The sequence below is a fragment of the Panthera leo genome, chromosome A3 (genome assembly GCF_018350215.1).
Source record: "Panthera leo isolate Ple1 chromosome A3, P.leo_Ple1_pat1.1, whole genome shotgun sequence".
NCBI classification, from domain to species: Eukaryota; Metazoa; Chordata; class Mammalia; order Carnivora; family Felidae; genus Panthera; species Panthera leo.
The window spans coordinates 57589053-57602732 of record NC_056681.1 but is presented as its reverse complement, the minus strand read 5'-3'; the positions used below and the strand labels follow the sequence as shown (position 1 = coordinate 57602732).

General features: G+C 43.0%; 1 protein-coding gene across 1 annotated transcript in view; it reads left to right on the top strand.

Annotated features, from left to right (window-relative positions):
- LOC122215923 (interleukin 18 receptor accessory protein) overlaps positions 1–13680 on the top strand; it is a 33075-nt gene that overhangs the window by 2648 nt on the left and 16747 nt on the right. The window contains 3 exon segments of the mRNA XM_042931881.1: positions 5477–5646; positions 7665–7983; positions 8080–8269. Coding sequence (XP_042787815.1) covers positions 5574–5646; positions 7665–7983; positions 8080–8269 — 582 coding nt within the window. The 5' untranslated portion in view covers positions 5477–5573.

Genomic DNA, 13680 nt, shown 5'->3' with positions numbered 1-13680 from the left:
GACTCAGTTCCCGCTGGCATGGAGTTTTGATTCTAGTTGAGGGAGAACTTTTTTTTTAAGTTTATTTATTTTGAGAGAGAGAAAGGGAGAGAGCATGCATGAGTGGGGAAGAGGCAGAGAGAGAGAGAGAGAGAGAGAAAGAGAGAGATCCCAAGAAGGCTCTGTGCTGTCAGCCCAGAGCCCAACATGGGGCTCAAATACTGAACCGTGAGATCATGACCTAAGCCAAAATCAAGAGTTGGACACTTAACCGACTGAGCCACCCAGGTGCCCCGGGGAAGAAATTTTTTTAAAAATTTTTTTTAACGTTTATTTATTTTTGAGACAGAGAGAGACAGAGCATGAACGGGGGAGGGGCAGAGAGAGAGGGAGACACAGAATCAGAAGCAGGCTCCGGGCTCTGAGCTGTCAGCCCAGAGCCTGACGCGGGGCTCGAACTTATGGACCGCGAGATCGTGACCTGAGCCGAAGTCGGACGCTCAACCGACTGAGCCACCCAGGCGCCCCAGAAGAAATTTTTAAAACAACATATTTTGAGACGGTAACGTGAACTAAGACAAATATAAAATGAGTAATAAAAGATGGTTGCTGGCCAGTACAGTGGTGAGGAGGGAGGGATGAGCTTATTATGCCAATGGCCAGAGAGGGTCTCTCTGGAGAAGAAATGCAAGATAAGACATGAGAGAGCCAAATCAAGTCCCACAGGGTTTTATAAATGGTGGCCAGGATGAATTCGGTGTCTCACATACAGTGGAGCTGGTGAAGTCTATAGCATGAAAATGGCACACTCAGGTTTGCTTTTTAGGAAGATGTCTCTAGAAGTTGGAGATGGAGAGATTATTCTATGAGGCAAAGGGAAGAAAGGCGAAGGGGAGGCCACATCTTAAAAGGCAGTTGCTGATCTTGCCTTTTTCCTCGACCACAGTCTTTATAAAAAGAGCCACCAATGGGGATAAACAAAGCAGTGACTCTAGTCCCTGTGCCTGGCTCCCTTCAAGGTGCTCCGCCGTCTCATGAAGCCTCTTGCCCCCTGAGCACACTCTCTTCTCAGCAGGTCAGTGGCCAGGTGGAAACATCCTGTGCTCTGGTCCCCACCTGGGCAAACTGGTCTGAATGGACCTTACTGCTATGCATGGCCACGTGCCTCCTACCCAGTCCTGGTTTCTCCATGGTTTTGGGGATTCTATCGCTTCCTAATTCCTCACTCTGACCTGCTAGCCTGCAAACTCATTCCCCCAAATGGTGTATACGCTCTGCCCTTGTCCACAAGCGCTCAAACACCACCTCTGGCTTCTCTGCTCCGTGTGTGCAGCCTGTGGACTTCACGGCTTGTCCCCACCCCTCACATTCCTCCCACTACTTCTTTTTCTTGCCCTGCTCTCTGTCAACTCAGCCCCGGCCCCTGCCCAAGCTGATCTGATCTATTGGAGCCAAGGCCAGAAGCCATTTCTCAGTCCATTTTGTGCCTACTCAGTAGCTTCTGACACTAACATCCCATCTTCCTTGCAGACTCTCTCTGTGCTTAGGATGAAGATAGTCTCTGTGTTCTGTTTCTTCTCTTCCTTTTTCGGCTTATTTCGTTTCATCCTTAGCCCTGACCCACCCTTGCCAGGCCGGTGTTCTTTAGGGAAATCTGTCTGCCCTTTCCTGGCAGCTTACAGATGCTCCTGGCTTGAATGCTTCCCCATGCTGCTGACCCCCAGAAGCATTTTTTAAGTTTAATTGTTTATTTTGAGGGGGGAAGGGGAAGAAAGAGAGAATCCCAAGCAGTTTCCACACAGTCAGGGAAAAGCCTGATGCGGGGCTTGAACTCATGAACCCTGAGATCTTGACCTGAGCCAAGGTGGGACGCTTAACCAACTTAGCCACCCAGGCATCCCACAGAAAAATTTCTGAGTCCTACCCAGCTGTCTTCGCAATGCTCCAACTGGATCCCCAAAGACAGCTCAAGCTCACTATTTCTGTTAGGGAAACAGTAATTATTGACAAAAAATTATAGACATTAAAATCACTTTCTTCTCCGGCATCTGAAGATGTGGGAGATAATAGCGTGTGTTCGTGTGTGTGTGTGTGTGTGTGTGTGTGTTGGAAACTAGTTGAAATGAAGAATTTTATAAGATGAGGAAAGTCAAGCATTTATTTATGAGAAAACATGGGAATACCTGGAAAGAAAGGTCCTGGGCAAGTTGGGGGGTGGAGGCAGTGGTTGCAGGAAGGGCAGCAAGGCAGGGAGGGGTGAGGAGAGGAACTTGGTTGGCTGGTTAGATGTTGAAAGAGAAAGAGATTGATTTTTTCAGCTTCCTAAAGAATATGGATATTGGGGGGAGACTTTTAAAGGGGCCAAGTGACATTTTATGTAACCTTTCTTTCCTTTCTCTTCCTTCCTTCCTCTCTCTCCCTCTTTTCTTTCTTTCTTTCTTTCTTTCTTTCTTTCTTTCTTTCTTTTCTTGTCTTTTCTGTCTGTCTTTTCTTCCTTCCTTTTTACTTTTTTTCTGTCATCGCTGTGTTTATTTCTGTAATGCATTCTTCTGTATTGCTTATTTGCATGTTTATGTTGACAAAGACACTCTTCTCTTTCTTTTTTAACTGTATATTTATTTTGCAGAGAGAGAGAGAGAAAGAGAGAGAGAGAGAGAGAGAGAGAGAGAACATGAGCAGGGGGAGGGGCAGAGAGAGACAGAGGGAGACAGAATCTGAAGCAGGCTCTTCACTGTCAGCACAGATCCTGACTTGGGACTCAAACTCACTCATGAACCGTGAGATCATGACCTGACCTGAAGTTGGATGCTTAACTTACTAAGTCACATGGGCATCCTGACAAAGGGTCTCTTCTTGACCAAACTTTAGTCCAGCTCCTCTGAGACCTCTTCTCCACTAGGCCTCCACCCTGGCCCCAGTCATATGTTTTGTCTGCCCAGACCAGCCTTAGCAAAGCGTCCTGCTAAATCATCCTTCTACACTTGATATCTGATCAAAGTCCTCTTCTCCCATCCTTGATATCTAAGCCCTTGATTCACCTTGAGCAAGAACTCCATTAGATCCATTTATTAAGAATCTCTCTACCCTTGATGTCTCTTTAGTAACTTTCCATCCCCTGACCCCCTCACCTTGCTCTTTGACTATAAATTCTCGCTCGTCCTTGCTGTATTCTGAGTTGAGCTTGATTTCTCTACCCTATTGCAATAGTTTTGAATAAAAGTATTTCTTACTGTTACTTACAGTAAGTGTCAGTAAATTTTTTTTATTTAACATTGTTCTCACAAAAAACATGTTTTTGACGTGAAATAAAAGTGTCAATGAAATTTAAAAAATAAAACAAAGAATTCAAAATGAAAAAACAACAACATTGTTTTTCACATTGTGACAGATCCTTGAGGATAGGGACTTTACTGTTTATTTTGTCCACCCCCTCTCCCAACTTTAAAGAGCCTAAGACAGTATAGGAGTGTCTTAGGGGGAATTCTTAGACAAAACTCAGGGATAAGTTTTCTTATACCTACCACCCCAAGAGTAACCCACAGAGTAATACAGAGTAATTTTTACATTAGTGACAATAGTTCAGGACTCTAAAAGGACAGATGAAAACAGTCATATAAAAAAATTACTTTTATTTTCTGCTCGAAACAACATTAAACAACAATCAAATATTACACACACTATTCTGGTCTGAATGTGTTCTTCCCCAAATTCATATGTTGACATTTTAACCTCTAAAGATGATATCACTAATAATGAGTATTAGGAGGTAGGGCCTTTGGAAGGTGCTTAGGTCATAAGGGTGGAGCCTTCATAAGTAGGATTAGTGTTTTATAAAAGAGACTCCAGAGAGATCACTAGCACCTTTTATCACCTGAGGACACCGTGAGAAGGCACTACGAACTAAGTAGAGGGCCTTCAGGATAATATGACCATGCTGGTGACCTGATCTTGGACTTCCCAGCCCCCAGAATTGTGAGCAATAGATGTCCATTGTTTATAAGCCACCCACTATGTGGTATTCTATTATAGCAGCCCATTGGACTAAGACCCACACCCAATATCCTTATCTCGCATCTCTTATAATTCATTTGAAAGTTGCAATGGCCACCCTATCAACAAGGGAGTTAAAAGTGCCATGAACGCAGGGCAGGGCTCTCATTCTCTCTTGACGTGATCTGCTCCTTTACTTTTTCTATTTCAGAGGATTATTTTGTTCCCCACCCCACCTTTACTTTAATTTTTTTTTATGTTTAGTACTGTTTTTTTTACTTTTAAATTAATTGTTTAAATAGAATTTATTGTCAAGTTAGCTAACATACAGTGTATACAAGTGTGCTCTTGGCTTCAGGAGTAGACTCCCATGATTCATCACTTACATACAACACCCAGTGCTCATCCCAACAAGTGCTGTCCTCAATGTCCATCACCCATTCCCCCCACCCCTTCAACCCCCCACCTTCACTTGTTAAAATTTATTTTTAACATTTATTTATGTTTGAGAAGAGAGAGACAGAGCAAGAGTGGGGGAGGGGCAGAGAGAGAGAGAGAGAGAGACACAGAATCTGAAACAGGCTCAAGGCTCCAAGCTGTCATCACAGAGCCTGATGCAGAGCTCGAACTCACAAGCTGTGAGATCATGACCTGAGCCGAAGTTGGACTCTTGCCTGAGCCACCCAGATGCCCCAACCCCCACTTTCACTTTAAAGAGCCTAAGACAGTATGGGAATGTTTTAGGAAAAATTTTTAGGCAAAGCTCAGGAGAAAGTTTCCTTATTCTAACAACCCCAAGGAGTAATACACAGAGTAAGACAATAATATTGATATCCAGTGACCATTTTCCTTTCTTATCTGGGGAGAAGAGAGTCTATTCTCTAACAGCTATTACAACTACTAATAAAAGCAAATAAAACAGACATGTGGACATTCTCAAATTTTATACATATGAGCTATAGTACAGGCTTCCTAACTGTGGAGAACTTGACATTTTCAATCAATTTGGGTCCCCTTTTCTGGAAAAGTTTCACTTAACTTTTTCCAAAATACTCATGGAAATATGCATGCTAGGTGATAACATGAAGAAGAAGAAGAAGAAGAAGAAGAAGAAGAAGAAGACGACGACGAAGAAGAAGAAGAAGAAGAAGAAGAAGAAGAAGAAGAAAGAGGAGGAGAAGAGGAGGAGGAGGAAGAAGAGGAAGAAGAGGGAGGGGAAAGGGAAAGGGAAGGGGGTGGGGGAGGGACAGAAGGAGAATTCCATGAAGAAATGGCACCAAAAGAACACATGGTATGGTGCAGAGGTCCAAGTGGTTGCCATGAGTTTGAGACGCTGCTCTTCCTCCTTTAGATGTACAAGAAATGACACGTTCAACGAGACTGCCACACACTATTGTGGGCATGGGAAGGCTCGCTTGGGTGTGACCTGCCCTTTCAAAGCTTCCTGTGTGACTTGCATTTTGATAACTGGTTCTGATTTCTCCTTTTCTCACCTCTTGACTTACAGAAATGAAGAGGGTTCTCAGGGAAGAGCTCTGAAACACAACGTACCACAGCCTGGCAAGGGAACAAATTCATTCAAGTGATGACAAGACCCAGGGAGAATGACGCTTTATTTGGGCTGGATATTTCTCTGGCTTGTCACAGGAGAGAGAACTAAAGGACTGAATATTTCAGGTAGGGATTTCACTTTTCATGTTAACACTGTGTGTCTTGTGGTCAAAGTATAAAGTGACAGATATTCTGATATATCAGCAACTTGACCTGTTAATACAGAGCATTTCCTTCTTATTGTTAAGACGGGTGCAGAGGGAGAGAAATGACTGGGGTGAACAGCTTTCAGCTTATACCACACATCAGTGAGGAACCCATTTACAATAGCTGGGTGTTCAGTGGGAGCAGCTGAAGATGAACGAGGGGTGGTTCAGCCTTCTCTAACAGGAAACTGCTATGGCTAGTGGCCCCTCAAGTCCATGAAGAGAGAGTTAGAACATGAACTTCTAAATGGAAACAGTGAAGAGGACAGACACACAAAAGAGCTTAATCCCTTGTTAAATCCAGCACTGTTTGTAAATGTAAGTTAGAGTTTGATCTTTTCTTCCTTCAGTTTTGTTGAGATATAAGCGATATATAGCACTGTGTAAATTTAAGATATATAGCAAAATAACTTGACTTACATATATTGTGAAATGATTACCACAACAAGTTTAGTTAATACCCATGATCTCATATAGCTACCAAAAAAAGAAAAAATAAATTTCCTTGTTTTTCAGTTGTAATGAGGACTCCCAAAATCCATTTTCTCCCCCTTCTTCTTCTTCTTCTTTGAGAGCATGTGAGTGAGGGAGAGGGGGAAGAGACAGAGAGAGAGAGGAGAGAGAGACAGAGACATACACACAGAGAGAGAATACCAAGCAGGCTCCACACGCAGCACAGAGCCCAACATGGGGCTTGATCCCACGATCCTGGGATCATGACCTGAACTGAATTCAAGAGTCAGACACTTAACCGACTGAGCCACCCAGGCGCCCCTCAGAATCCATTTTCTTAACAACTTTCAGATGTATCATACAGAAGTGTTAACTGTGGTCACTGTATTCCCACCAGTCATGTATCTTATAACTGGAAGTTTGTACCTTCTGACCACCTCATCTAATTCCCCCACTCCTCACCCCAGCCTCAGGTAACCACAAATCTGATCTCTTTTTTTATGAGCTTGGTTTTTGTTTTGTTTCTGTTGTTAGTCTCCACGTATAAGTGACATCATATGGTATTTGTCTCTCTGTCTGACTTCTTTCACTTAGCATAATGCCCTCAAGGTCCATCCATGTTGCTACAAATGGCAGGGTTTCCTTCTTTTTTATGGCTGAATAATATTCTATTGTGTACGTGTGTGTGCACAACTTCTGTATCCATTCATTTGATGAACATTTAGGTTGTTTCCATATCTTGATGATCATGAATTATGCTGCTATGAACATAGGGGTGCAGAACATCTCAACAGAGCATTTCTATTTCCTTCAGATACATTTCCAATAAATGAAATTTCTGGGTCATATCATTGTTCTATTTTTTACTTTTTGAGGAACCTCCGTACTGTTTTCCACAGTGGGTGTACCAATTTATAATCCCAACAGTGCACAAGGGTCCCATTTTCTCCATCTCCTCACCAGCATTTATCTCTTGTCTTTTCGTTGATAAGCCATCCTCCCAGGTGTGAGATGATATTTCACTGTGATAGCGATTGTTATGTCAAGACCATTTCCCTGATGATTAGCGATGTTGAACAGCCTTTCATGTACCTGTTGGCTAATTGTATATGTTCTTTGGAAAACGCTTATTCAGATTCATTGTCCATTTTTAAGTGGCTTATTTGGGTGTTTATTGTTTGTTTGTTTGTTTTTGTTGGTTTTGCTTTTGAGTTGTATGCATTCTTTATGCATTTTAGATGTTAATCAGATATATCTTATTAAACATAGTGTTTGCAAATATTTTTTCCACTTCATAGGTTGTCTTTTCATTTTTTTGATCATTTCTTTTGCTGTGCAGAAGCTTTTTAGTTTGATGTAGTTCTACTTGTTTATTTTTTATTCTGTTACTTGTGCTTTAGATGGCATATCCAAAAAGATCATTGCCAAGGGAGAGTTTCATCTTCTAATGTATCTCTTTGTTGTTTTGTTCCTTGTGGTTTTCAGATTGCATCACCAAAAAACTTCTTTGGGAATATTCTTCAGGGAGTGAGAAGTTTGTCTTATTTTGTGACTTCACAGAGTCACAGAAATCCCATTTTCACCACAGAAGTCAACTCTCACCAACCCAAGCCCCTGAAAACTTGCCCTGCAGTGGTAGTAAGGATCTGTCTGATGTCCAGTGGTACTTTCAACCTCAGAATGGAAATCCATTAGGGGAAATAACTAACAACTATCATCACATCATCCAGGACAAGAGCATCCTACACTTTTCGACCACAGGAATGCATAATGCTGGGTCGTATATCTGTAGACCCAGGATTCGGTATGTCCCGCATGCATTCTTATGAGAAAACGTTCCCAAATCTTATATTACCTAGATATAACCTCTACGTTCACAAGACCTTGTTAACTCTCCTAGGAGCCCTCAGGGTGAGGCCTGTTGTGTCAAGACCATCTTAGAAATTAAGCCTAAGACCAATGTATCATGTGTACCAAATAACTTCGTATCACACGAGCAACAACTTCTTATTGGCAGCACTGCCTATATTAATTGCCCCAGCTTCAACTGCCAACGTGATGCCCAAAGTTCAGAGGTGACCTGGTACAAGGTAAGAGCGACTCCTCCAAAACCAATGTGAGAATATGGTTTTCACGGTAACATCTCCATAGGTACTTTATGGAAACGTGGGTTTGAGAACCTGAGGTCTAGAGCTTTGTGAATACTGACCTTGTGCCTACAGAGAAGGCCTGAATCCCTAAAGTGGTCTTTCTCCTAGGTAGCCAGAGTCTGATATTATCATCGTAAGAACCGTCTTTTTGATCAGTGCCAGAAAAATTTCTAGAATACCAGTGTATTACACATGAGGTGAGACATAACCTTAGGGCCATCTGCCAATACAGAAGGCCAAGTGGGTTCATTTGTACTGTCTTTGGAAAGCAGTGGGCATTCCTTGGGGGAAGGGAGACCCCAACAAGTGAATCCTGGAGGGTTTCTGAATGAAATCGCAGACTGGAACACTTTCCAAAGAGAGCATATCCGAGAGGGCAGTTACAGCAAACACAGGAGGCCGGGGTAACAAGTGTTTTGCGCAGGTGAGATGGGGGTGGGGGTGGGGAGTGCAATGTGAGGATGAAGAGGGAGGAGGGGGAAGGAAGAGGCAAGTTTCCTAATCATTTCGGGTTATGAACCACATGTGAGTAAGCTTCATAACAAAAACACTTCACAATATCATTACATCTTACAGTTTTTCCAAGTGCTAGCCGATATATAAATGCTGCATAGGTGTCTCCTTCAACATAGCCTTATTGACAGTTGACCCCTTGGTGGTGGAAACCAAGAATAGAATTTAAATTGCCTCCTGCGCTTGCAATAATTGTTGGAAGTCCAATACTTTGCCTTCAAACATCCTGCAAAGCTTTAAATTAGACTTCAAAATACATCTGTTAGTATAAAAATGTCGTTTTAAATCGCCAGTGATCAGTCAAGAAAGTGGCTCATGTTTACCTGGTGGCTCTATGCGTTCCAAGGCTCAGCAATCAGGGTCATGGCGGCACAGGTACCATGGTGTGGAAGACATTTCATCACTGGATTCTCTGGCGACTTGGTGACGATGGGTAGACAGGTGTTATCGTGTCCACTGGGGAAATAAGTACACAAGGAGGAAAAGTGGTGTGCTCTGGGTCTCACATTTGTATTTTGAAGGGACAATGAAAATATGCCGGCCTCAGTAAAATCATAATTTTAAGAAACACCTTAATTTCATCATCTCTAAAATGAGGTTAGCCAGAAGAGACCACGGTTCTGCTTATTCTTTTCAGTTCTCTTCAGAATAAAACTTCCCGTGGTTCAAAAGTATTTGTGATCCAGGAAGACAAATCTGACTATGGCAAGGTGGGTTTGTTCCTAGGCCAGTAAAGAAGGCTTACCCCTAGTTGTTTCAGATGAAATCGCATTTGAATTTTCAATGATTAGTATCCTGAAATGAAAGCTATTTTCACTTTCAGGTAAGCATAAGCCACACGGTAGTTGCTAGCTTTCTGCATATATTGTACTTGTAAACTAAACCCGAAAGGCATATGGCATTCCCAGAAAGAAGCTTCATTTCCCTTCTCCCGGATCTTGACAGCAAATTTCAGGGTGTGTTCGGTGGTGAATAGGCATCCGCCAAAAAGTGGGCCAGCAATGGCGCTCCTTAAAATTGTACTTTCTGATGCAAATTTGGGGAGGTTATCAATCAAGTCGTGTTTCCTAATTGCACGCGTGCGCGCACGTTACATATGCACATATGCACACATGTACCTACGCTGGCTCGCACACACACACGCAGTAACCTGAAAAGTCACAGACCTCACAGAAGGAGTGTATCGCCAGAACTGGTGACATTAGGCAGCAAATAATACGCAATGCTCCTTTCTTCATGCTAAGCCCCAGGTGCTCATGTGGTGGGCAGGTCACACTTAAGCCATCTCAGAGTAGATGACAGGTGCTAAACACTGGCTGAGCAGAGGAGAACATGGCGTTTATTGAATTCAGACGAAACTCCTGATCAGGGATGCACCTGCCAGATGCATATCCAACAGGGTGGAGGCTCTAGGGGCTTTCAAAATATTTTTAATAGACACATCAAAAAATTTAGGCTTGGAGATTCTTCACTGAAATATTAAGTGACCAAGAAGTCAGGATTCAAGTGAATTATCTGGTATTTATTCAAAGAACATTTCCTCTGCATTTTGCTAATTTCTAAAAATACGATAAAAAATGGCCTCAACAGACTTTATCTGAAATAAATGACAATGACATTGAACGAGAGGGCATTTTTTGCTCTCCAGCTAAGGAAATCTGTGACGTGGGAGAAATTATATAACAGGGCGTTGGGAGAGGTCCTTCTGCACTGGCACCGAGATACAGGTGTCAGTGACACCACTGGGGGCCTCTTGTCAGTTAGAGCTGTGCCCTGAGTACCCTTGCCATTGGTGGTTTAAGACAATCTCCCTCACATGCCACATTCACTCGCCACAATGATGACATGGCTGCTGCATCGTCTCTGGCCGGGCATTTAATGGAATGTGCGCACGCAGACCGGCCACTTCTCCTTCCCATTTCCTTTTGGCCTAGTTTTCTTGTAGTCACTAGTGCTGCCTGGCATTCTGAGAACTGGTGAGTATTTGAGACTGGCTGAACCCAAGATCGATGGGATTCCCAATAGGAAAGAAGTAAAGATCATTTCGATTAGATTTTTGGAAAGTATTTTCAAGGTCCCTACAGTGGCCCCTTTTGTTGTTCTCGCTATGGTATTTCAGAATGCTCAAAATCCTGCACAACTTCCTAACATCTGTTCAGTGCTATAACCCCCATGTGGCCTAACCCATAGTGAAAACAGAGGCTACTTTCTTCCTTATTTTGAATAGTGTATCAATGTGGTCTGGATGACATTAGCCTTGGGACAGCTCCATTATGTGGTTGATTCATTCGTAGTTGGCAGGTAAGCAGTTTTTTGTGTTTTTTGTTGTTATTGCTGTCGTTGTTTTCTCACAAGCACTGCGATCAGGCCAATGCAATTTTGTGCTGGGTAGAATTTGTAACTCGTCTTCATGATTTCACATTTATTCCTCTTAAATTCAAATTTGTTGGTTTTGGCAGCATATCAAGAGGATGGAATTCTGAGTTTGAAATCCACCATACTAGCCATCACTTCCAGATTTGCGTGACTTGTAGATGAGAGGCAGGCATGACAGGTCTTAGCAAAAATACTGAAAAGACTGGCACTGAACAGCCCGTCGACTCAGCTATTGATTCTAGCACGATCCTTTTAGTTATACGTGGTCCCTTGATCCACAACTTGGGAGGTATTACTACTCAACTAACTGAAAAAAGGCATCTAAATGTTGACTCATTCAGCCCATGTGTATACATTTTATTTAACAAAGACACCGTCAAAGTATTTTCCAAATGAGTCAGTCACTACAGCGGAGACAGAACATCTACTGTAGTCCTGTATTCCTCTGAGGCTCTGGTCTATTCATTCTATCGTGGAAGGAAATGATCAGACAACATGCCACGGTCTGAATGTTGACAGTGAGTGCGAGCTGGCTGATGTTAACCAACGTTTCCTTTTTAAGAGTTCATAGGCATCTGTTCAAATAACCCATTCAAGATTTTGGCTAGAGATTAGCATCTAGCTCATCAGTCTATACTGTTCATAATGTACCCTTTTCCAATTAAGAGGTAAGCACTAGTACAAAATTTATGTCTGAGTAGAATGTTACCAGTTGATGACTGGGGCAAGAGACCGGGAAGCTGCAAGAACAGGCACATGGGCAATGGAAAACAGAAACACGAGGGGCACATTCTGTGAATGATGAGTGGCTCAGCATGGTGGGAGCGGAGAGTTCCCGAGAGGTGTAGTTAGGGTTAGAGCTGGAAACAGAGGCTGTAGGTTGGTTATGTGGTATGGTTATTGGGGGGTTCCTGTTGGTGTGATTGAACTTTGTAAGGGTGAATCCTGATCTAGGGAACTAGCAGTGGGAACAGAAAGAAGGTGGTGGGTGCCAGTGATATCTTCAGAATTAAATACAAGATTAAATATTTAGGGAAACGTGAAAGAGATGACTCATATGTTGGGTCTTTCTGGCTCAAATATACTCACAGCATTTAGGAAGTTGACAAAATAGAAGTAAATTCAACGAGGGGTGAGAAGAGGTCACAGACACAGATCTGGACATAACGAATCCTTAAAACAGACGTGAAAACGTCAAGTCCATCAGGGAGGATAGGGCTGAAGATGTACATGCCGAGAGTCCTCCCAGACTAGGTAGTGAAAGCCCCAGTAGGAGCTCGACTGTGTCACCCAACTCCAGGCAGCACCATATGCATAGTACTCCCTGGAGTGGCTGCACTGCCCGGTAGTATTAGAGCTTGGTGATATTAGAGGGTAATATTACAAGAACAGTCCTACTAGAATACATTTCCTTTGTTTTTCTGGCTTCACACATACCTTTAAAAGTTCTATTTTCTACCTTTAAAAGTTTCTATTTTCATGTGTTCCTCTTTTCTGCATGCCTCAGTTCTGTCTCGGACTTACCCAATTCATACAGGTTCACACTGGAGATGCCCCTCCTTCCATATTTTGTTCCAAGACTGTTTCACGGCTGAGCAAAACAGCCCTATTAGCACCCCTCTTTTCTGTTGGAATCATTTGTGATCGTCTTACCAGAATGGGTCTCCCATCATTCTCGACACAAATTGCCTCTCCCTTATCCGTTTTCTTTGATGTTTCCTTTTAGTTCCATCTTATTAAGTTCTTTTTTAAGTTTATTTATTTATTTTGAGATAGAGAAGAGTACATGTGAGGGAGGGACAGAGAGAGAGAGATAGAGAGAGATAGAGAGAGAGAGAGAGAGAGAGAATCCCAAGCAGCCTCCGCACGGACATCACGGAGCCCAGTGCGGGGCTCGAACTCACAAACCATGAGATCATGACCTGAGCCGAAATCAAGAGTCGGAAGCTTAACTGACTGAGCCACCCAGGCGCCCCATTTGTTAAGCCTTAATAATACATATGAAGCCATACTTTTCTTTTCATGGAAAAAAAAAATCAGGTTGACTTTGTTTTGACCCATCCTCCCTGCAGCTTAGCTGAGGTCTTGGTCACGACTGCATCTTCTCCCCATTACTTTCTCATGGGACTCATGAAACACCTCCACTCCAATTTCTGCTCTTTGTATGTATGTTGTCTAGGGTTTTAGCTCTGAATTTTACCCCATGCTCTGAAAAGGGGTTCTTGACCCCTGAGATCAGCTGACTGATATTTAACCTTATCTGCCCCATTTCTTCGCTTCCTTTTACTTCCTGCAGCCTGCAGCTGCCCCTCTCTGATCAGTTCTGACACCCCACCTTGGTCTCCCTGCCAATCTACTGAGGTTCCTTCTTGGGCCACAGGAACCACAACAGAGACTTGGAGTGGGGAAACCCTGCTCCTACCAGTCAGCAGGGAAACAGAAGGGAAACTCCTCAATGAGAA